At 43.6% G+C, this 24,831-nt stretch overlaps 2 protein-coding genes across 7 annotated transcripts in view; both read left to right on the top strand.

Annotated features, from left to right (window-relative positions):
- CASP2 (caspase 2) overlaps positions 1 to 8,980 on the top strand; it is a 32,879-nt gene extending 23,899 nt beyond the window's left edge. For 3 of the 6 annotated variants that reach the window (XM_061637767.1, XM_061637769.1, XM_061637766.1), the window contains 3 exons: positions 45 to 194; positions 335 to 444; positions 7,728 to 8,980. In XM_061637767.1, the coding sequence (XP_061493751.1) occupies positions 45 to 194; positions 335 to 444; positions 7,728 to 7,862 (395 nt within the window). In that variant the 3' untranslated portion in view covers positions 7,863 to 8,980. Of the gene's footprint in view, positions 1 to 44; positions 195 to 334; positions 445 to 6,915; positions 7,095 to 7,727 lie in introns of those variants that run through there. The other 3 variants (XR_009764173.1, XR_009764179.1, XM_061637770.1) reach the window with 3 other exon arrangements.
- On the top strand, positions 2,460 to 4,449 carry LOC133389877 (uncharacterized). The gene is made up of 2 exons (XM_061637771.1): positions 2,460 to 3,624; positions 4,381 to 4,449. Exons 1-2 carry the CDS (start codon positions 2,460 to 2,462, stop codon positions 4,404 to 4,406), a joined length of 1,191 nt encoding a protein of 396 aa, XP_061493755.1. The 3' UTR covers positions 4,407 to 4,449.
- Positions 8,981 to 24,831: the final 15,851 nt, after the last annotated feature.

Genomic DNA, 24,831 nt, shown 5'->3' with positions numbered 1-24,831 from the left:
CAGAGGTGAGTGAATTTTCTGTGTTTTTGTTTCCTCTTTATTAGATGAGACAGACCGTGGAGTGGACCAAGTAGATGGGAATGTGCGTGCTGACTCCCCAGGTTGTGAAGAAAGTGATGCCAACAAGAAAGAAAATCCCAAACTGCGCCTTCCCACTTGCTCTGATATGATCTGTGGATATGCCTGTCTGAGAGGTATCTGGGATAACAACATAAAGGGTTTTCTGTTAGGTTGTTTATGAACTGCTCAGAGGTTGAACTGAGCTGCCATTGGGGGGCTATCTTGCACTTGTCTCTTTTCTACTTAGGATTGACATTTATTTCTTTATTTACAGGAACAGCTGCTATGAGAAACACTAAACGTGGATCCTGGTATGTAGAGGCTCTCACTTCTGTGTTTGCGGAGGATTCCAGAAATATGCATGTGGCTGACATGCTTGTGAAGGTGAGCTGGGATGCTCTGTTTTCCATAGGAGGAATGCCATCATGCTGGATTATAGCTCGTCCTATCGTCCGAAGGCAAGAATGTTTCTGAAGTCAAGACTAGGGCGTCAGGCCCCTCCCACTCTCCAGTTCATTCTTGCCTTTCGTCCCTGCAAGATCTTTAGCTAGTGACTAGATAAGTTTTTTCTTTGTGTGATAAAGGGTGGAGTTTTGTGTACGTTGTTTCGTCTCGTTCCTTCCCTTTGTCTCATCCCTTACCACGGTTTGTGTGTTGTGTGTCAATTTCCTTGTCAATTTCTCGTTTTCCCGGGGGTGTGTTTTTTACTCCCAAACTACAGAGACTGCGGCTGCGGTCTCTTTCCTCAGCGGGGCCAGGAGCTGCGGCGGCAGCCTCCGCCCCCCCTTTTCTTGTTCTACCGATCCTCCTTTTGTGCCCGACGATTAGGAGCCTGCAGCTGCGGCTTTCTTTCGTACTTTATTTCTCCGGTCCTTTTTTGCCATTTCCCCTTGTGCCTTGACGATCGGGAGCCTGCGGCTGCGGCTCCCTTCGTCATTCATTTTTACGGGCGGCGCTTCATTCGCCCGTCAGGAGCTGGTGTCTGCGGCTCTTTGCCTTCCGCTTTTTAGCGGCTTCTCGTGTTTGGGCTGCCTTGTCTCTCTCAATCATCCGCGGCGCTTGGTTCCTCGCGGAGTCAGCCTTCAGCCCGCGGCTGCGGCTTGCCTGTTGGCCGATTCTCTTCGGCTTCGGGAAGTCCACTAGCTGTCCTGCCTCCTTCACGAAGTCTTTTTCCAGGCTATTTTTTTCAGCCGCGATTACCTTATTAGTCCCGCGGCTGTATTTCTACCGTGGGCGGTTCCATTTTTACAGTTAAAAATTTTCCTTTAGGTCCCTTTCCTACATACAACGGTTGTTGCAGGGCAAAGTATCCGCCATTTTTGTTCGAATTTTCCCGCTCTTTTTACGGGCGCTATTTTAGTGGCCGTTTTTTCCCATTCCTTTTGAGAACCCACTAGTATTACAAAGGGGATTTTTTCCCTCACGGGCTGGGGTTTGCAGAGCCCAGGTTCTTGTCAGCTCCCTCTGTGTGATCTGCTCCCTGTTTATGTGCTGCAGATAGGATTCTTACCTTTACATAGGTTCCTTTACCAACCCCATCTCTGAGGCTGACCCTGGCAACCACTGGGTTACTGCGGTTTTCTACAATCACTGCAACTACTGTGCACATGTAACTTTTCATCAAATTTACTAATACTGCCATAGCAGTGCACCAGGCCACCTGTGAGTGCGCAAGACTATTGAAAATATACAAAGCTATTTGGACTATACTGTGCAAGTTGCGCAATATCACCTTTTCCTTCAAGTGTACATTCTGTCCCATCGTGACAGTGTACCTACCATTAGCCAGTGCATTCTGCCCCAGTCGTGTGCCGTGTACTGTGCATGTTCTAAGACTGTTCATAGCGTACATTCTGCCCCATCGTGGCAGTGTACTTTGCCATCTGCCAGTGCATTCTGCCCCAGTCGTGTGCCGTGTACTGCGCCTGCCCGGGTCTGTGCATTCTGCCCCAGTCGTGTGCCGTGTACAGCTACCCTTAATATCTATATGATGGCAGAACAGCCAGAGACAACCCAGGCAACTAAGCCGAAACAACAGCCTGTGACAAACCAGATGACCAAGCCTAAACCTCATAAGGCGGTCAAACATAAGCACTCTAAAGCGGTTGCCAAAACCAAACATCTTAGCCACAGCACAATCAAGCGGCCCCGCTATGTCTCTGTTCCAGTGCCAGAGGACTCAAATCATGCACAGTTAACTACTCTCTTTTCAATCTCCTGCGGCTTCCTCTGATGAGGAGGACTTTCCTGGTTTTCCTGTACAGTCAACGTCCAGCCAACCCAGAGCTTGCTCTTCTTCACTACCTGTGGGGCCGTCTACAGTTCCGCCTATTCAAGAGCAACCATCTACATCTCCGGGACTATAGCTTTCCCACGAGTTCATTACACAACTTCAGGGCATGCTGTCCTTTTTTACTCAGAGTCAATCATCTTCACAACCTCCTGCTATCCCTCAACACAGCGGGGTTCAAAGTGTACACAGTGAGACAAACCCATCAGGTTCTCCAGACCCATTTGACGTTACCAGGGGCAGGTTCGTTGATGACGCCTCTTTTGATGCAGAGTCCGCATTCGCGCTGCAAGACCAAGGGGACGAGTGGAGTGACCATTCGGAACCAGAGCCAGAAACCTCCTATCGCCTCTTCGACTCTTCAGATTACCAGCCCCTGGCGTGCAGAGTCTTGAACGCCCTTGGTCTCCAATCCACTCCAACTGCAGCTTCCACTCCCGCTTTAAAACGGGCCAGGGTCTCGAAATCCCCTACGCCAGCTGAAAACTTCCTCCCTGTCCCAGACCCCATCGCTAAACTGGCCAAGGACGAATGGTCCCACCCCTTACAGGCACGCCGATTTAATAACATTGCGGACAGACTTTATCCTTTGGCCCCGGACTTTTCTACCAGACTGGCTGTCCCTAACATCGACGAGCCTATTTCCAGTTTAGTTTCCAGGTCCCTCTTGCCGAGGGAAGGGGACTCTCATCTAAAGGATGCCACTGAACGGAGACTGGACTTTGCTTTACGCAAGACCCATGAGGCCATCGCCTTTTCCATGCGTGCATCCACATCTGCCTCTATTTTCACCAGGGCAGCGATGATGTGGTTAGACGACCTCATCGAGGACCACAATCCAGATCCTGCCTCCCTGCGCAGATCGCTACTAAAACTGCGTAAAACAGCTGCTTTCGTGGCCGACGCCACCTTGGACGCGAATCAACTAGCAGCACGCGCCCTGGCGGCTCAGATCGTTGCCAGACGGACCCTCTGGCTTCGTCACTGGCAGGCTGACTCTACTGCCAGAGTTAATCTTTCACGAGCACCTTATGCAGGCTCATTACTTTTCGGGGAAGAGGCATTAAGGGCAGTGCTTGTTGACCCTAAGGACACTCGAAAGCCTGTCTTGGCCACCGTCAAAAACGTCGAGCGCAGACCCTTTAGACGTTTCGCTTCATATCGCACATCTCAGCCCTTTCGGGGAACCCGGCCCAGGGGACGAGGCCGCGACTTCCCAGCATTTGACTTCCGTTCCACCAGAGGAGGCTGGAATAGACGTTTCCCCAGTAGAGGTCAGTATCAGGGCCGCAGAGGCTACTCAACGTCATACAGGGGAGGGTCTCGTCAACGCAGATAATACTAAGGCAATACCAGTTGGGGGCAGATTGATTCTATTTGCCGAACTTTGGCTACCTCTGACTCAGGTCCCATGGATCAGAGACCTCTTTTGTTATGGATATGCAGTTGAGTTTTGGGCAATACTTCCAAACAATTTTCATCCCTCCCCTTGTCCCAGGGCACTAGACAGGCGCTGCATCATGCAGACTGCGATACAGCACCTTTTGGACATAGAGGCGATAGAGCCAGTCCCCAATGCAGAGAGGTCAGAAGGGGTGTACTCCCTCCTATTTGCTGTGCCGAAACGCGATCTCTCATGGAGGGCGGTTTTGAACCTCAAGTTCATTAACCGTTTCGTAAAGTATCGCAGGTTCAAAATGGAATCCCTCCACTCCATTACAGACAGCCTGCAAGAAGGTGACTTCCTTGTCTCTATCGACCTAAAGGAAGCGTATCTCCATATCCCTATTTGCATAGCCCACAGGAAATTCCTTCGTTTTGCCTTTGGCTCCCAGCACTTCCAATATCGAGCAATGCCGTTCGGACTCTCGTCTGCCCCGAGAGTATTTACCAAGGTGCTACTTACCCTAGTGGCTTACCTCAGGCTCCAAGGGGTCCATATCTACCCCTATCTGGACGATCTTCTAATACGCGCAAGGTCTAGGGAGCTTACTCATCGTCATCTAACACTCACGCTCCATATCTTACAGGCCCATGGCTGGCTAGTCAACTTTGACAAAAGCCATCTACAACCAACCCAACGACTGCAGCATCTAGGGGCAATGTTAGACACACTGCAAGCAACTGTATCCCTGTCCCCAGATCGCATCACTGCTATCACAGACATCGCAAGGTCTCTGATGCACAAATCTTCTGCAGATGTCATGCTTCTAGCCAGGGCTCTCGGAATGTTGGTATCCACCATCCATATTGTGCCATGGGCTCGGGCACATACGCGCCAGCTACAGTGGGCCCTGTTGCCATTCCAACACGACATTGCCAACTCAAACCATCGAGCAATCCCCCTGAGTCCCACACTGCGCTTGTCTTTCCGCTGGTGGACAAGGGTACAACATCTCACCCAAGGCACTCCGTTCAGAGAACCCCACCGGACTGTCATTACCACCGATGCCAGTCTCCTGGGTTGGGGAGCCCACTGCAACTCCCAGTTCGTTCAGGGAGTTTGGGACACAGCAGAACAAACTCAAAACATCAACTGGCTGGAACTAAAGGCTGTCCACTTAGCTCTGCTTCATTTTCAGTCTCTCTTCCACTTGGACCATGTCCTCATTCGAACGGACAACACGTGTGCCAAATCTCATTTAAACAGACAGGGAGGCACCAGGTCCAGATCTCTACAGAGCCTAGCTTCTGTTATATTCGACTGGGCAGAACAACATCTGCAATCCCTCAAAGCAGAACATCTCAGAGGAATTTGGAATTTCACAGCAGACTGGCTCAGCAGACAACAAGTCTTTCCGGGAGAATGGAAACTTCATCCGACTGTGTTCCATCTTCTCCAGCGTCGATTCGGCCCCTTCTCAGTCGACCTCTTTGCTTCCAGTCGCAATCGCCAGCTACCCAGGTACTTCGCTCGATACCTGGACACGACAGCGGAAGCGGTGGATGCTCTGTCATTGCCGTGGCCGGAGGGACTATTATACGCCTTCCCTCCAATACCACTATTAGCCAAAACCTTGCGGAAGGTACGTCGCGAGAGGGCACAGCTGGTTCTGATAGCACCATATTGGCCCCGTTGACCGTGGTTCTCGGATCTCCTGGCACTGTCGGTGACGGATCCCTGGCCACTCCCAGTCAGGCCAGATCTCTTATCACAAGGCCCAGTATGGCATCAGGACCCCAAGTGGCTCAACCTAACAGCGTGGCATTTGAACAGGGACATTTGAGATCGGCCGGCCTGTCAGACGCTGTTATTGACATTATATTGGCCTCGAGACGACCATCCACCACTCGTATATATCAGCATACTTGGGTAGCGTTCTCCAGGTGGTGTCAGTCCCAACACATCGATCCTTCCAAGGCTACAGTACAACAAGTGCTGCAATATCTTCATAGGGGCCTCATGTTGGGACTTAGACCCAACACATTACGTCGACATGCGTCCACCCTGTCGTCCATTCTTTCAGTATCTTCCACTGACGCCCCTATTGCCTCACATCCGTTTATCAAACGCTTCCTTAGAGGCACTGCTCTACGCTCGCCGGCTGTAGCTCACCATTTTCCATCATGGAGTTTGTCAAAGGTTCTACAGGCCTTACGACGTCCTCCATTTGAGCCACTCAGGACTGTGCCTTTACGTCTGTTGTCTTTCAAGGTCCTGTTCCTGATGCGATTACATCGGCGAGAAGAGTCTCGGAACTGGGCGCATTGTCTTCTGCTCGCCACCTCTGTGTCTTTCACAAGGATTCTGTTGTGCTGAAAACTGATCCTTCCTTCCGTCCCAAGGTCAATTCAGTTTTCCATTGCAACCAGGACATTGTTCTACCTTCATTTTGTCCGAATCCTACTCATCCTCTCGAGAAGGCTTGGCATTCGTTGGATGTTCGGAGGGCTCTCAAGACCTACCTGTCCAGGACCCAGGATATATGACAGACTGAGTCTTTGTTTGTATCCTTTCATCCAAGGTCTATGGGGCATAAAGTAGCTAATTCCACCTTATCCCGCTGGTTGCGTGCATGTATTACCTTAGCCTATGAGTCCCTTAAGATTCCAGTTCCGCCTAGTATAACAGCTCATTCCACTAGATCAGCAGCCACTTCGGCTGCTTTTGCTACTAACGCTCCTGTTGCCGATATTTGTAGAGTTGCTGTTTGGTCTACTCCACACTCGTTCATAAGGCATTATAAAATAGATCGTTATGCCTCTGCCGATGCCTCATTTGGCAGACGAGTTTTGCAACAGGTTCTTAATGACGACTAGTATGTGGGTGGTCCCTCCTGGTTATGGGCTGCTTTGGTACATCCAGCATGGTGGCATTCCTCCTATGGAAAATGGACCATTGGTCTCACCTGAAGGGTGATTTTCATAGGAGAATGCCATCATGACCCTCCCAGTTGGAGGATAACTACATAATTTTTGGGATGGTTTATATATTACAGTTTGTCATTATATTATATTATATTAAATTTTAATTCTCTAGTGAAGTCAAGACTTCTATTACTGTTTTCGCTAGGTTAGAGTCAGATATTATGAATGTTACTATTATGTTATGTTCTTGCTGCTAGGCCCGTTGGCCTTTTTTCCTGCAGGTTTAGATATATCTCTTTGGACTCGCTGCGAATGAACTGGAGAGTGGGAGGGGCCTGACGCCCTAGTCTTGACTTCAGAAACATTCTTGCCTTCGGACGATAGGACGAGCTATAATCCAGCATGATGGCATTCTCCTATGAAAATCACCCTTCAGGTGAGACCAATGGTCCATTTTACTCTTTCTTGCTTCTAAACTAACTTCTAGATGATTTTGCACCATTCACATATTAAACTAACATATTCTTATTTGACTTTTTGCTGGACTGCCTATGGCATATGCTTGGGATTAAAAAAACCAATGGGTTGTATTCAACTTAGGCCTAATCAGAGTAGACCCATCTCGTCTTGGAAAATTCATTGCTTTATATGGCCTAATGAGGATATCATTTTGACAGAAATGTATAGAATTTGTGGGCATAGTTGTCCTTTGTAAGTGAATGAAATCTGTCAATTTTGAGCTAAATAGGTATATGGTTGGGGGGGGTGCGCGTGTGTTTTAAAGAGGATGCTTAAAACTTTAATATCTATTTGTAGGCATGGCTATCTGTTCTGAGGGGATGCAATGTACCAGGTGCAGGGGGTGTTGTGCAAGAGGACTCTTTGAAGTGTGGGAGGAAGGGTTCCTAGCATGATTCTTCTACTGGGCGACTTCAGAACTGGTGTAAAAAGTTCTGAAAGGAATTTGTTTGCATTTTAGTAATGCATCTACATCAAGATTAAAATGTTCAAAAAACATGTTGCTGCTATTTTAAGCTTTTCTTTTGCCTTTTCTTATCTTCTATTTTAGGTGAACAGAATGATAAAAGACAGAGAAGGCCATGCCCCAGGCACAGAGTTCCATCGCTGTAAGGAGATGTCAGAGTATTGTAGCACTCTCTGCCGGGACCTTTACCTATTCCCAGGTTTTTTTCCTGGGAATTAACCCTGCCATCCTTCCTCTAAGGGGGGCACTGCCTCTAAAGCCAAAGACCATGAAATACTCTGCTACAGAATGACCTCCCTGTAGGGTCCAGGGCTACCCTTCCCTTATGGCATTTCATATGGAGGGGGCAGGTAAAACTTGTCCTATTCATAAAAAGGTTGACTGATGAGCAATTGTATATGGCACCTGCTCTGTTGTTTCTAAACAAGTTTTTCTGATTTTATTGGGGATTTCATCTTACCTATGGAAAGGTAGCATATAAATGTTTTTAAGTTGATCCTGCCTGGCTAAGCCAGCTTTCTAATTTATTGTACAGATCTCACTAATGCTCTTTTAGGCAGAATTTGGCAACTGTTGAGGATTGCCACCTAGTTCAGAGTTTATAGTTTTAAATTTTCTGTTCATGTGCCAAAAACAGAGTGGTAGAGAGCACCTTAATGATTCCTAGCTGGTGGGTACTGCAAACAGTATTGTGAAAAAAACCCATAGTACTTTTATATGTTTTATTACATAATAAAGCAGTTTCTTTTTTTAAAAAAATTATAAATTAAACTTTTAAGACAAATTCATGTTTTGCTGAGCTGCCTAAAAAGTTGGCAGAATTTCTAGCTGAGTTGAAAAGGAACCCTCAGTCTAAAAAAAGTGAAGGATGTGCAGACTAATCAAGATAGTCCAGAATAGTTGAGCCACTGCTCAACCACCACCACCCCAAAATATGGACACATATGCAATTTCTACTTTGTTAAAACAACAACTGTTCTGCTTGCACTCTCAAAGAAACAGATAATTATTGGAAGAAATCTTTGCACCAGGACTTTTTTAAAAAAATGTATACACTGCTTGATTGTAAAAAACCTCAGCCATTTACAAAAGACATTAAAATTTTCAGTAGAACAGTTAAAAGCAAGTAATTCAAACGTTTTAAAAATAAAACAGCCACAGACAAAAAAAATTAAAATATGTCAGCATCTGTGCATCTGGATAGACTTGGAAACAAAGTGGATTTCCATTTTACAAGGTGTTTCTAAATACAGTGCCTTGCAAAAGTAATCAGACCCCTGACCAGTGCTCTCATATTACTGAATTATGAATTACAAATGGTACTTTGTAATTTTGTTCTGTATGATATTTTATTTTGAAACACTGAAACTCAAAATCAATTATTGCAAGGTGACATTGGTTTTATGTTGGGAAATGTTTGCAAGAAACAAAAGAACCTGAAACATGTTGCTTGCATAGGTATTCAACCCCCACACATTAATATTTGGTAGAGCCACCTTTCGCTGCAAAAGCAACTTGATAAGTCTTTTGGGGTAGGTATGTACCAGCTTTGCACACGGTGTTGGAGGGATTTTGGCCCATTCTTCTTGGCAGATTCGCTCCAGCTTATTCAGGTTGGTTGGATATAGCTTGTGGACTGCAATTTTCAAAGAGTGCCACAGATTCTCAATGGGATGGAGATCAGGACTTTGACATTCACCTTTTTGCTCTTGAGCCACTCCAGTGTTGCTTTTACCTTTGTGCTTGGGATCATTGTCCTGTTGAAAAGTAAATTTCCTCCCATGTTTCAGTTTTTTAGTGAACTGAAGCAGGTTCTTGTGCAGTTATTTCCCTGTATTTTGCTCCATCCCTTCAATTTTAACAAGATGCCCAGTCCCTGCTGATGAGAAGCATCCCCACAGCATGATGCTGCCACCATCATACTTCAGTGTAAGGATGGTGTGTCTTGAAGCATGGGCAGAGTTAGGTTTGCACCACACATAACACTTTTGAGTTTTGGCCAAAAAGCTCTATCTTGGTCTCATCTGACCACAAAACCTTTTCCTGCATTGCAGCTGGGGCACTCTCATGCTTTCTGGCAAACTCCAAACATGCTTTCAGATGGTACTTTTTGAGTAATGACTTCTTTGTTGCCACTCTCCCCTACAGGCCAGTCTTATGCAGAGATCTTGATATGGTTGACTGGTGCACCATTACTCCACTCCCAGCCACTGAACGCTGTAGCTCCTTCAAAGTGATGGTTGGCCTCTCTGTGGCTTCTCTCACAAGTCTCCTTGTTCAAGTGCAGAGTTTTGAGGGACGGCCTTTTCTTAGCAGTGCCTGGGTGGTGTGATGCAGCTTCCACTTCTTGATTATCGATCCAACTGTGCTCACTTGGATATTATTATGTACCCTTTCCCTAATCTATGCATTTGTATTACATTATGTCTCACCTCCGTAGAATGCTCTTTGGTCTTCAGATCTGCAGCCTGACCAATGATCCTTCAACAGTGGGGTTTTTATCCTGACAGTGTGACAGCAACTGTAATGGTTCACAGGTGGAGGCCAATAGTAAGGTAATGGTGTCCTTGATAGGGCAGTTTCTTTCATCTGTGTAAACTGGGAGCTTCCACAGCACAGGGGTTGAATACTTAATACAAGCAACATGTTTCAGTTTTTTATGTTTCTTACAAACATTTCCCAACATAAAACCAATGTCGCCATACAATAATTGATTTTGAGTTCCAGCGTTTCAAAACAAAATATACAGAATGAAATTACAGTGTACCAGTTGTAAGTCAGTAATATGAGAACATTGGTCAGGGGTCTGATTACTTTTGCAAGGCACTATGTATCACAAGTTTGTGTTTCTGAACTCTAATGTAGTTATTTCAGTTATTCTAAACGGTAACAAACCATGTGATGACTATTGCAGACATGTCATTTTATTAGGAGACATTTGGCTTGCCTTTTTTCTTTTCCAGTCATCCTACGATTTCATTATGCATTGTAGGTTGAATTACTCCCTACAGGCAGAGTCATGCCTGTATAGTTTTTTCAGTAAACTATTTGGATACCATGAATACGGCTTTTTAGGGCAGAGTTCAGACAATCATCTGTCTGTTCCCCCACGTGCAGCTACTTTACCTTTGTGTCAGGAAGTCTTTGGTTAGCTATAGTTTTCTGTGTTGTCTGAACCAGAAGTCTAGTTACTGGCATCAGACCAAGCCTCATATGAAACCATTGTTTGCAGATGACTTCGTATCCTGACTTATTTGGAATCAGTTATAAAACCAGCTTTCAGAGTTTGTTTGCCATCTCACATGAAGAGAAGAGCAAAGAGGCTGTGTATGGGGACACAAGGTCCATTCATATCTTGGCTTATTAAGTGGAAGTTTGACTGTCTATTTGTGTTAAATGTGTATTTGACTTGCATATACCCATCAGTTGGGGTGGAGGTCTGATGATTTTCAGGATCCCAGCAGGCCGGGAGAGAGGGAATTTAACTCTTTCCTCCTAGCTCTGGTTGCAAGGAAAATTCCTCCTCTGAAGGTGCTGTTAGCCCTGACAGGAATGTTCCCATTGATGCCTCATTGCAATAGTAGGAAGGCATGGCCTTAGCTCATCATTTGCCAAAATCTGTCTATGCATTCTTTTCTCCAGTACTGTAACTGGCCCCTTTTGTGGGCTGTGTCATTTGTAGAAACTATCTTGCAATTTAGAAGGCAAAACATCAAGAGCCAGTCAGTTTTATTTATGTGTGTGAATGTATACTTCCAGTGGTGCAACAATCCTGGCACCCAGTAGCCACAGATGCTTAAAAAAACTGGACTGGCAGCTGGCACTTGTATCATGTCAAAAAACATTCTTCTCCCTTTTTTATTTTGTTTTGTATCTGTCTCCTAAGTGTTGCAGTTATGTTTGGACTCTTGTATTATGCTGGTTTTTTTAAAAAAAACTATTTTTTTATTATGATTGCATTTCTGCCCCCTAACAAAGATGCAGTAAGGGACCATAAAGCAGCTTCATTGGATCAAGTAAACTGCCCTTTCACCTTGATTAGCCATTATAATTCTCTTCTGTCTAAGATTGTGAAAAATATTTTTATATGATTTTGGTATATTTTTTAAAAAAACCCAAATATAATTGTTAGATTATTCTGCATCATTTTCTTTTACTAACAAGAGGCCAGAAGCCTGTGGCAGCCATGTTCTTTGCATTGCCCAGTAAATATGAAGGTCCTCTTTTCCTGCCCTACCACTGAAAATTGCGCAGTTGGACCAGCCATTTCAGGACCAGTGGACAGTTCAAGATGGCAATTCAAGGGTTCTTTCCTCCAGGTAAAACTAAAAAAAAACTGGGACCCCTCTCTGGAAATTGGTGTTTGATGACTGTGCCAATGCTGCTGTCTCCCCCTTGCTTGAAAAAGGAGAGGGCAGGTCTTTATCACTGCCACTTTTTGTAATAAACTTTCTCCATGTGCCAAAATAAAAAGTGATCTTGTTTTCTAACAGGTGTGCCTTTTTTTTTCTAGTGGGTTTGGTCTCTTCCTCTATATCTTCAAGTGCAGCTTATTTACAGAAACAGGCCTTTTATTTTATTTTATTTTATTTTATTTATTTGTTAGATTTTTATACCGCCCGACTAGCATAGCTCTCTGGGCGGTTTACAGCAAAATACAAATACATACAATAAGAACCCATAATAATACTACAAGAGCACATATAAGAAAATGAAAAGTCTAAAATCAATTATAGCAAATTTAAAACTAAATTAAAATTAGATTAAAATGCCTTAGAAAAGAGGAAGGTTTTAACTTGGCGCCGAAAAGATAGCAAAGTTGGCGCCAAGCGCACCTCATCAGGGAGACTATTCCACAGTTCAGGGGCCACCACCGAGAAGGCCCTAGTTCTTGTTACCACCCTCCGAGCCTCTCTCTGAGTCGGAACTCGGAGGAGGGCCTTCGATGTAGAACGCAGTGTATGGGCAGTTTCATATCGGGAGAGGCGTTCCAGCAGATATTGTGGTCCCACGCCGTGTAAGGCTTTATAAGTCAAAACCAACACTTTGAATCTGGCCCGGAAGCATATTGGCAGCCAGTGCAAGCGAGCCAGAACAGGTGTTATGTGTTCAGACCGCTTGGTCTTCGTTATCAGTCTGGCCGCCGCGTTTTGCATGAGCTGCAGCTTCCAAACTCTTCAAAGGTAGCCCTACGTAGAGCGCATTGCAGTAATCCAATCGCGAGGTTACCAGAGCATGTACGACTGATGTTAGGTCCTCCTTGCTCACATAGGGACGTAGCTGGGCTACCAACCGAAGTTGGTAGAACGCATTCCGTGCCACCGAGGCTACTTGAGCCTCAAGTGACAGGGAAGGATCTAAAACAACTCCCAGACTACGAACCTGTTCCTTTAGGGGGAGTGTAACCCCATCCAGAACAGGGTGTATATCTACTATCTGGTCAGAGAAACCGCCCACCAGCAGCATCTCAGTCTTGTCCTCAGTTTGTTAGCTCCCATCCAGTCCATTATCGCAGCCAGGCAACGGTTCAACACATTGACAGCCTCACCTGAAGAAGATGAAAAGGAGAAATAGAGCTGCGTGTCATCAGCGTACTGATGGCAACACACTCCAAATCTCCTGATGACCGCACCCAACGGCTTCATATAGATGTTAAAAAGCATGGGGGACAGAACTGACCCCTGTGGGACTCCACATTGGAGAACCCACAGTGTCGAGCAATGTTCTCCAAGCACTACCTTCTGGAGACGATCTGCCAAGTAGGAGCGGAACCACTGCCAAGCAGTACCTCCAACTCCCAACACCGCGAGCCTATCCAGAAGGATACCATGGTCGATGGTATCAAAAGCCGCTGAGAGATCAAGGAGAATCAGCAGAGTTACACTCCCTCCGTCCCTCTCCCGACATAGGTCATCATACCAAGGCTGTCTCGGTGCCGAAACCGGGCCTAAAACCTGATTGAAATGGATCTAGATAATTGGTTTCATCCAATAGCGCCTGGAGCTGGCCAGCAACCACTCGTTCCAAGATCTTGCCCAAGAATGGAACATTCGCCACTGGTCTGTAGCTGTTGTAATTTTCTGGGTCCAAGGAAGGTTTTTTCAGAAGCGGTCTCACTGCCGCCTCTTTCAGGCAGCCAGGGACCACTCCCTCTCGTAAAGAGGCATTTATCACTTCCCTGGCCCAGCCAGCTGTTCCATCCCTGCTAGTTTTTATTAGCCAAGAGGGGCAAGGATCTAGTACCGAGAACACTGGTACAGCAGGAAATAGATTGTTCTGATAAGTTCTCAGTGTGGGTCATGGCGTTAAGTTCTGTGTAGTTGTGAGAATGAGCCCTTAGTTTGGAGCATTCAAAATAGGAACCTTCCTTGAAGTGAATTCAAAGAGCATTTTCTTTGTGATACTTGTATCCTAAAACAGGACACCTAAAGTATCAACATATGTGTATGTTGTACTTGATAGATTTTGCAGGAGAGGAGTAGGGTTCACTGTAACTGAATAGATAGGGCTGGATCTAGTGTTAAATATAAAATGACCCCATGGATGGAACGATGAGGAAGGAGTAGTTTCTAATCTGATGTGACCACACCCTTTTTTAAAAACCACCATGCTTATGTGAACTTACCACCAGCTAGTATAGTACTTGTTAACATGGTTGCATTGGATCAGAAGTCCTTTTCTCCGTGTGGTTGTCTGACCCATGGAGTGTTTTGAATCTGGAGGTTGCTTATTAACTAAGGCTAATGTCTTAATTTGTAAATATACCAAGTAAAGGATTTAAAACCACAGGAAAACTATTTAGATTTTTCCGAAGAAAAGAGCCAAGAAAAAGGTTTATGCTAGTCTCGGGGGTTTAGAGGAGAAGAGCTTTCACAAATGTATTAAGCAGACTCTGAGAACCTTATGAAAACATTAATTACATTAATAAGTAAAAATAAAATAAACACTAAAATTGCAAAGATAATGAGCTATTTGTTCACATGCCTCTGTTCATATTTGTAGTTGGGTTGACTTAACTTGAAAGATACCTTCGCTTAAGTAATAGAAGGCAAGATTGTAGGAACCATTTTTAGAGTGTATATGTAATTTAAGAAACTACATTCCATATGTGTGTGTTTTATTCAGGTGTCTATACCATTTTTTAGGAAAGTTACTGCCCTGAAAGGATCTGTTATCAATAACAGGTGTGGCCTGGTTTGCAGTCTATATTCTTTTGCTAACAGGTATTGCAGAATCCTGCTAAATTAATGCAGGCCCTTAGCTCTCTGTTCTTAGGGGCTCAGAGAGTAGGCAGACACTAAGAGAAGTTTATAGCAAAAAAAATATACTGAATTATGTAAGATATTTCAAAATACCAAATTCAAAGAGAGTTTAATGAAAGAAAGAAATCCATGTACCTCTAAGACTACTGTAGACAATAAATCTCTTTCCTCTTGGGGGTCAACACAGTTATACTGCCTTTTCAATCAGTAAGGAATCAGATCAATCACCATCCACAGAAAAGTTGCTCTTCATGATTAATTGGGCAGAGTAACATCTAACTTTGAGGAATGCTTATGAAGTGAATCACATATGTACCAGTGGTTACTACTAGAGCTGCCTAGGTTGTTAGACTGCAGAAGAGATGTTCCACTTACTCAACCATTCCATAGTAGACTTTTTCCTTTTAGTCAACAACAGATAGTAGTGGATGCATTTCTGTCCTTTGTTGCAGCATGGAATGATGGGGAGGAGAAGAAACAGCTCATCTAATTTAGTAGCCTCATTTTGGCCAAGTTAATTCATGGTATCTAGATCAGTATTGCGTTCTTGCGCGTTTAGATGTATGGTATTCACCCTCAGGTTATCTGATAAATTATTGCCAGTTTTCATTTCATGAAATAAATTCTCAGAACAGTGAATACTCACCAGAGTGTTCCACTAGCAGAGTGCTATGATAGGGTTTTAAGATTGAAATACCGAAGTGATTAGCAGCAACACCATCTATTTTGGATTAGATTGCATTTTCTTCCATGTGTACACTGTTCCTCTTACAAGGAACTTTCTAAGAGGGAGCAGCAATTCTGAATTTAAAACAGCTGCTCTGGTTACTGGCTCTGGGCCTGATTCTAAGTTGCTGACATTAGTGTTTAAAGCCCTAAATAACTTTGGCCCCAAATACGATTACAATTTATTATTAAGTAAACTTATATCCAGCCCTTCCAGTAGGAGCCCAGGGTGGCAAACAAAAACACTAAATACACTTTAAAACATTAAAAACAGATTTGAAAATATGTTAAAATATCAAATGTACAGTAGGGTCCCGCCCATACAGTGGGTTACGTTCTGGACCCCCGCTGTAAAGCGAAAACCGCTGTAAAGCGGATCCCATTGACTTACATTGACCAAAATGGTGCCTGGCAGCAAATAACTGCCGTAAAAGCAGAACAAGCGCTGTAAAGCGGGGCCTTTCTACAATTCACAACCGCTGTATTAGCGGAACGCTGTAAAGGTGAAGCGCTGTAAAGCGGGGCCCTACTGTATCTGAAAGACCACATCCTTTCTGACACAATCTCAAATTGGCAGAGGGGGTCCTCTTGATAGTTCCATCACCCTCAAAGGTTTGGGGTGGGGGTGGCCTGGGAGAGGGCTTCCTCTGTGGTAGTCCTTAGGCTGTGGAATGCCCTTACCACAGGTATGCAACTGGCACCTTCATTATGTAGATTTTGTCAGATGCTAACTACCCTGGCCTTTGACATCTATTTTAGGACCCACCCTATTCTCTTGAGTGTTTTAACTGATTTTAATATCATGGTAAAGGGTGGGTAAGAAATACAATTAATAATAATAACAGATTGGAGACTTTGGCAGCAAACTACATCTTTTTGAAGTCAATGACAATGTTTTCACATATTTGAACAGTTTCAGGCTGCACCTTTATGTGTTTTTAGCAGATCCTGTTGCAGAAGAGTAAACTACAACTTAAATCTGGAGAGCCACAGGTTCCCTGCCCCTGATCTAGAGGATACCTTCTGTGCAATACCATGCAGTCCTTCATAGGCAGCTGGTGTAGTTCAAATAGTCAGATTTCCATCATGTGCATCTACCCATCATGTGCACCTCAGTTCTAAGTACGTTTACTGTACAATTACATCCTGTTGACTTCATTAGTCAGCTTTGGCTGGTAAGACAGCTGCGGCCGTTTCTGGACCAGGATAGCCTGACCACTGTTGTCCACGCACTGGTAACCTCCAGGCTGGATTACTGTAATGTGCTTTATGTGGGGCTGCCCTTGAGGTTGGTCCGGAAGCTGCAGCTGGTGCAAAATGCGGCAGTGAGACTGCTCACTGGGGCAGGGCATCGCCAACATGTCACCCTGCTGCTGAAAGAATTGCACTGGCTGCCCATCTGCTACCGGGCCAAGTTCAAGGTTCTAGTTTTGGTGTACAAAGCCCTATACTGCTTGGGACCAGGATACCTGAAAGACCGTCTTACCCCTTATATACCCAGTCAATCACTGCGTTCTGCAGGTGAGGGCCTCCTGCAGATACCATCTTATCAGGAGGTTGGTTCTGCCCAATATAGGAAAAGACCTTTAGTGTGGCGGCACCTACCCTGTGGAATTCCCTCCCCTTGAATATTAGGCAGGCACCATCTCTGCTATCTTTTTGGCACCTTTTGAAGACTCCTCTTTCAACAAGCCTTTTAAGTTGAGACCTATCCCAGTCTGTGTCTGTGTTAGAATTGCTTGTTAATCCTTTTTTTAATAATGTTTTTCACCCTTTTTTTAAAGATGTTTTTAAAGCTTTTTTTAAAATGTTTTTAAAGTTTTGTTTTAATGTATTTTAAGATTTGTTTTTATGATGTTTTAAAGTGTTCTTAGCGCTTCTGTTTGCCACCCTGGGCTCCTGCTGGGAGGAAGGGCTGGATATAAATCAAATAATAAATAAATAAATAAATTAGAGCCTATTTGCAATGAAAAGTGTGGTCACTGTTTACTTATGAGAACAATCTGTGAAAGCTGGTGGGATTTGAACATAGCTTCCCAGGGGATGTTGTTGAGAGTCTGTCAGCAAGAGGCATTTGAAATATACAAAGCATTAGATAATGGGCTGTTGTGGTAATAACCCTGCGTTGGCACCTGTGGCACTTGTATATCCACTAGGATGTCCCTTTCAGTCTAATAATTTTGGTGATTCTTCATCTTCATTCCTTTTTCAATAATTTGTGCTAGCTTCCTTGGGTCCTGTTCACCCTTCCCATCCTGGAATCATTGGCCTTGGACAGAAACAACCCCATTGGAGCCAGGAGAAAGAAATCTTATCACCTTTTAATTTACTGGGCTGACTAAGTGCCAGGACAGCGTATTAGAGCAAAGACACTACTGCTGTGTCACAGCATGAACAGAACTGGGGTATCCAGTTACACATTTTTACACACACACAGTGAGATTTTAGCTGGAGCACTCACTACTTCTGTTTTGTCCTATTCCATGATCCTGCAGCAGGAAAGCAAAAGGGAAGTCACATCCCCCGGAATGCCCAGTTTCCCCATTTGCAAATATTGGATATGACTGGGGACACCCATCCAAAAAAGACATTACGATATCAGCAGTCACTGGTGAGTACACTGGTGTTCCATGTCTCTCATTTACCTCAGGCACCAGCTGGGGATCCTTCAGTTAAGGATTGTTTGGTCCCAAGTAATCTACCACATGGGAACCACATTTAATTTTAGAAGACTCCTTTCTCCAGGGTATGTGCCGGGTATTACTAAAGAATATTGCAGATGGTGTCTTAGCTGCTGCTCTGCATGATCAATGCCAATGACCTGTATACTGTAATGCAAAACAATGAGCGCTCTGCGCTCTTGCTGCTGGACTGAAATTATTCATTGAATAGTAGTGCTTCATAGAGACATTTGGTTCCTTTCTCAGTAGTCCACATTGCTCTTAGAGAAATCTATAACCTAAACAGGAAATAGCAGAAGGTAGAAACTGTTGAATATCTAGCCCATCTGATCAGCGGCTTTCCAAGGTCTTGGGGAAAGATCTTTTCCCAGCCTGTTAATGCAGAGTATTTTAACTGGAGATGGGTAGGTGTTGAACCTGAATGGTAATTCTGTTACCTGCCTTGAATGTGCCAATGGAAAGGTGTTAGATTGATTTAACAAATTAATTTATAATCTCACACCACTCTAGAAACATTTGAATGATAGAATCGCATGAGATGGAGAGATCATGTGGGAAATGTCCACATCAGTGCCAGGAGCCTTCAGGGAGTTGTGCTGCTATAAAAACTTCCTGCATAATCCACCCATCTCAAGTGATTGTTGTTTAAATGTTACTAGCATAGTGTGGGATCTCAGTATATCCTGAGGCATTGCACAGCAATAAAAATGGGTTTGTGAAGTGCGCACTCAACAGCAAACCACAGCCAGTCCCACTTTTTTGACAAGAGTAACTGACATATTAGTCACATTCACACTTTCAGTCACATTTTCAGACATATACCAAGAAAATCTCAGGTGTACTTAGAAATGTAATGGGTGGCCACAGGAGTGCATTTTAGTAATGGGGCAAGCTGAGAAAAATGTTGGAATTATCTGTTTGTCAAATCTGAGAAAAAATAAGCCAGGTAATGGCAAGGGACATTCTTGGGATATTGGACTAAATACTCCACTGCATGCCTTCTTATGCTGCTGTGCCAAACAAGACATTCATGCTTTCTAAAGGTATATGTGATGCCCCATTCATTTCAATGAAGGCAATAGATCTGTAGTAATGAATATGCCAGCCAATGTTGGTAGAGGTGTTTTGTGGTTACAATGGAGCTCCCATGCCCCTAATACTCCAATATTGTAGTGCACGATATAGGAAGTATCATAGAGCAGGCCTATAGTTAAAATAAATTACTGCAAGATCTGAGAGACTGACATTCATAACGTAGCAATAACTCAAGGCAGCTTTATTGTATTACAGTTAACACCAAATACTCAGAAAAGCAACCTTAAGGCAGGGATTCTTTGTGCCAGCTGACATCTTCTAGGTTCATTTTTAAAAAGGATAAAATAGTATAATCACTCATAACCCAAAGAACTTAGATTTAAACTTGTTTATAATCTCCTTGATTTATTCAGATAAAGCAAAGCACTTTGGCTTACCAGTGTGTAGATTGGACTGCGAGGAAGCCTCGCTATATTATTAAATGCCAGCTGAAAACTTTTCTTTCAGCAAGCCTACCAAGACATATAATTTAAGCTATGCAGAGTTGCATTTATCTATTTATTGATAATTCTTTTATACGCTTTTATACACTGTTTAGAGATTTTTTATGGTGAAGCCAATTATATTTTTTTCTAAATAATAAATAATTTTTGCAATGGCCTATGGCTAAAAGCAATAATAAATTACTACTACTATTACTACTAATAAATAAAAATCCATCTTCTCTGACACCCTGAGGACCACATGGACTGAACTGTAGGGTCAACTGCCCCTCTCATTTTCCTGATTGCAACCAATTGCCTTAATATCATATAAGAGAATAAACTCCCTTTCCTCTGCTCTGTTCACTTGTACAGAAGAGGGAAATGTGTCTGCAGCCAGGAAACCCCAGGTGGTGGAAGTATGCCTGCCTCTCCCACAAGATGCAGAGAAAGCATAAAGTAAATTACCTGTTTTCGTGTATTTTAAAATTTTATATTACGATCTGTTGTAAGTTGCCTTGAGTGTTTTTTAGTTGAAAAGTGGGATTTAAATTGTCTTAAGTAATAATAAAAATAATCATGCAGGATAGCAAAATAGCTTGAGCTAGGCCTGCTGTTTGTAAACATACCATTGACTCATTTCCATTCTGCAAATATTTTAAATGGTCAGTCTTCCTGCTCTGGCTGGGTGCATATTACAATAGACTACATACTAATCTGAACTCAACCATTTTCATGCAAGCATCTCAAATGCAAAAGAGTAATGCTGACACCACTGTATGACAAGTTCTACTACAAGAGGGTAAAGTAGGGTGGCCATATGTCCTGTTCTACAGAGGTCAGGCCTGTATTTGTCTAATCTAAGTACAATTTAAAGATAAAGATTACATTTATATCCCACCTTTTCTCCAAGGAGCTCAAGGTGGCATACAAACATGGTTCTCCCCCTCTCAATGTTATCCTCACAACAGCCCTTTGAGGTAGGACAGGCTGAGAGAGGGTGACTGGCCCAAGGTCACCCAGTGAGCTTTATGGCCAAGCAGGAATTTTCCCCACTATGGGAAGATGCATTTCCTTTAAAATTATAATTATTTCTAATCTATGTATGTAAATTCATATATGCAAATTTCAGATCTATGCCCTCTTTGTCCCTTTTTTGGATGATGTATTTCTTCATTTTTGGCAATGTGTAAGTGGCCATTCTTGGGTATACATACCCAGTTATGCTAATCAAGACTAACTGTGGGATTCAGAGTTTCAATTTCTAATTCTATTGGCCTGGGGTCTCTTCAAATGTTCCTCTCCTTTAGTCAGAGCTTACCTAAATAGCATAGTTTTGTGGAGAGCAGCCCTACCACTAGGAAAGTGAGGTGGCTGTCTCAGTCGGCAGATACTGAGAGGCAAGGAGTATTGGCAAGGAGATGGAGGACAGAGCTATGTGTGCCACATAGCATGCCCTGCACGCCATAAGCTAGCTTGCTGCCCTCTGGTACAATGGTGAACACTTCCAATATCCAAGGAAGGTTTGATTGCCAGTCCACCCAGCTTCTGAACATAGACTTTTTTTGGGGGGGGGGCATCCTATTATTTGCCTCAGGCAGCAAAATGTGCCTGAGTCAATGCCTAAGATATAAAGCAAGGCAAAATAAGCAGGTATCTTACAGAGGAAATGAGATGATCATAAAACACACTGTTCCAAAGAAAATAACTTCATTTATGTGAATAACTAGCCAAGCTGTATTTATGTGGTGGCATTATTTGTGGATAGTCACTCTATGGCAGTGACACTCTTTCACAATGGTTGTGTGTTCACTTTGTATGGCGATACTGGTCTATATAAAAAAAGCACAGCATAGCTGCAGCCCTGCTCAGTTTCACAGTGATTGATTGCATGGAGTTGCCATCATAGGCATATACCTGGAAATGTGGAACCCAGTTGGGGACCCCTGTAGAAGCTGACTAGTAGACAATTGGGCCACTAGTGCTAGTCATCCCTTTCAAGTTTTCTTGTTTAGCCTTTCAGTCTACTGAAGACCAAGCTCCCTTCAACAACATCACTCATGATGACAGGCTGAATATTGTTAGGCTTCCAGAATATAAACCCCAGGCCAAATTATTGTTGAATGGCTCTGTTCCTGTCAATGAGATTGGAACGGAGAAATCTTTCTACACATAAATGAAGTTACTTAAAGTTACTAGTGCCTGGACCACTGTTGTCAAGCTGTCCTCGTCCAGGAACAGTTGCTGATGTCCTACCAGCCAAAGCCAGTAAAAGGCCTCTAGTGGGGCAAAGTTGGTTCCAGGAGCACCCCAGGGCTGTGTACCAGCTCTGTCAGAGGAAGTGCAACCCCATCCAGAGCAGGCAATCAACCAATTTCTCAGACACAAAATGTGATTCTTTTGTATAGTGAGCTACATTCCAGCTCCAGAAAAGTCTGAGTTTTCTACATACGTACATCCCTCTCCATTCTCCATCTAGGTAAGCAAGATCCCAATTCAAGGGGTATATTCCAGCCAGACAAAAGCACTGAAGGACTTCAAGACAACATGACATCCATGTAGCTATCCAAAAATGTCAGTCCAACACATATAGGTAGTCATACTCTAGATATGGTGCTCACCATCTCCCTGCTCAGGAGTTTTTAGTTTACACAGCTGGTACCTTTAAAGAGGAAAGCACAAAAGCAGGACTACAGCTGAACATCCAGAAGACTAAAGTAATGACAACAGAAGATTTATGTAACTTTACAGTTGACCATGAGGACATTGAACCTGTCAAGGATTATCAATACCTTGGCACAGTCATTAACCAAAATGGAGACAATAGTCAAGAAATCAGAAGGCTAGCACTGTCGAGGGCAGCTATGAGAGAAACAGAAAAGGTCCTCCAATACAAATATGTATCACTGAACACTATAGTCAGGATCATTCAGACCGTGGTATTCCCGATCTCTATGTATGGATGTGAAAGTTTCACAGTGAAGAAAGCGGATAAGAGAAAAATCAACTCATTTGAAATGCAGTGTTGGAGGAGAGCTTTGCGGATACCATAGACTGCAAAAAAGACAAATAATTGGGTGTTAGAACAAATTAAACCAGAACTATCACTAGAAGCTAAACTAGTGAAACTGAGGTTATCATACTTTGGACACATAATGAGAAGACATAATTCATTAGAAAAGATAATAATGCTTGGAAAAACAGAAGGGAGTAGAAAAAGAGGAAGGCCAAGATGGATTGATTCCATAAAGGAAGCCACAGGCCTGAACTTACAAGATCTGAACAGGGTTGTTCATGACAGATGCTATTGGAGATCACTGATTCATAAGGTCGCCATAAGTTGTAATCAGCTTGAAGGCACATAACAACTACAACCTTTGCTGAGTCCCTGATCACTCTGTGGAATGTAGAGATGACCTGGGGGAGAGTGCCACGTGAGAGGACAAGAGGTAGAAAGAAGAGGAGATTTTTTTAGTGGGCTGTGCAAGCAATCCCAGTGTAGTTCCTTCAGACTCTCAGCTGCCACTAGGTACTCTTTTAAAATGTGATACATGAAGAAGTTGGTTTTTTTTAGTTCCATTTAAGTAGTCTACCACTTTCCCCTCAGGATTAAGATCTGGTTGTGGTGGATGTTGCCTTTGCTACTTCAGAATTGCAGGAACTCTTTGCCATCTGAAGGCAGTTTGGAAACTTTAATAGCTGACACCAAATGCAGCTGTCCATGTGTCCAGCTATATTTCTTTTGAAGGGGGCATGCCACAGTTTCTGCCCCTTAAAAGAATGGCAGCATAGAGTTTTCAGTGGGTGGTGTAACAAATCCACTCCACATGCTAAAACTAGCTAATGCCATTTCTACATAAACTTTTCATCAGTACATCCATATGCAAGATGGGATGGAAGCTACCTCATTCAACCCTAAAGCTCGGACAGTTTTAGCCTTGTTCCAAAATGTAACAGGCACATGTGAGATTGTGGAGGCCTTTTGTTTCTGAAAAACTTAAAGCTGATTCAAACGGTCTCCAATCTAGAAATGTATGAGAAGGATATATATCCATTTGTACTGTGTTCTGGGTATCTGTTATTTTTCAGTCCCTTGTTTGAAGTCCAAACTGATTGTGTGGGGCTAAGAACTGTCTCCAGCAATGGGAGGTATTCAGGGAATCAAGATGGCTGGGACAGGTTGTTGTAAAATCTGTTGGCACACAAAACGTAAAAGCACTCTGGTAACTTCCAGAATTGATTATTGCTGTGCACTCTAATATGTGTATCCCACATTAGTCATACATTTAGTCATTAGTCAGACCCATTGAAATGAATGTACATGACTAACTTAGGTTTATTTCAGGTATGCTCTGCATAGAATTTGGCATACAATTCAGTGGGTTTTTTAAAACAACTATTCGTTGTTAGATCTATTATTACCCAGACTATGTTTTGTCCACGGAGTGATACTGGTCTTTCAGATCACTTTCTGATAATGGGCTATACAGAGCTAAGATATGCAGCAGGTGTGGGGAAACTTTGGTCCTCCAGATGTTGCTGAACTGCAGTTCTCATTGGTCATGCTTGCTGGGGCTGATGGGAATTTTAGTTCAGCAACATCTGGCAGCCAAAGGTTCTCCATAAAGGGATAAAGTAGTAGCACCATCATTCTCTGTGTTGAGACTCCTAGGTTACTCCTGTGGGCACAAGGGCAGCAGCAAAGTCCATGATTGGTTGCTGGGATAATTTCAGGTTTTTAACAGTGTCTCAGGTTGCATCCTGTTTGTTGAGCGTTGTGCGGGGAGGTTAGATGATGTCAGCTATTGAATGGACATTTATTTTGATTTGTTAGCAGAGAAGTTATATGATGTTGGGTCAAGCAAGTAAAAAGTCCAATGGGAGGGAGGTTTGTTGTGTGAGAGCACCAAATCAACTTTAATTGTATAAGCTGAATTTGCTGGTATGTGATTGAGTCCCACCTGAAAATAGCAACAATCTGGAAGCTCCCTCTGTTAGTTTT

This window comes from Rhineura floridana, chromosome 1, assembly GCF_030035675.1.
Source record: "Rhineura floridana isolate rRhiFlo1 chromosome 1, rRhiFlo1.hap2, whole genome shotgun sequence".
Lineage (NCBI taxonomy): Eukaryota > Metazoa > Chordata > Lepidosauria > Squamata > Rhineuridae > Rhineura > Rhineura floridana.
Note: the sequence above shows the minus strand (reverse complement) of the source record. Positions and strands in the feature narration are given on the sequence as shown.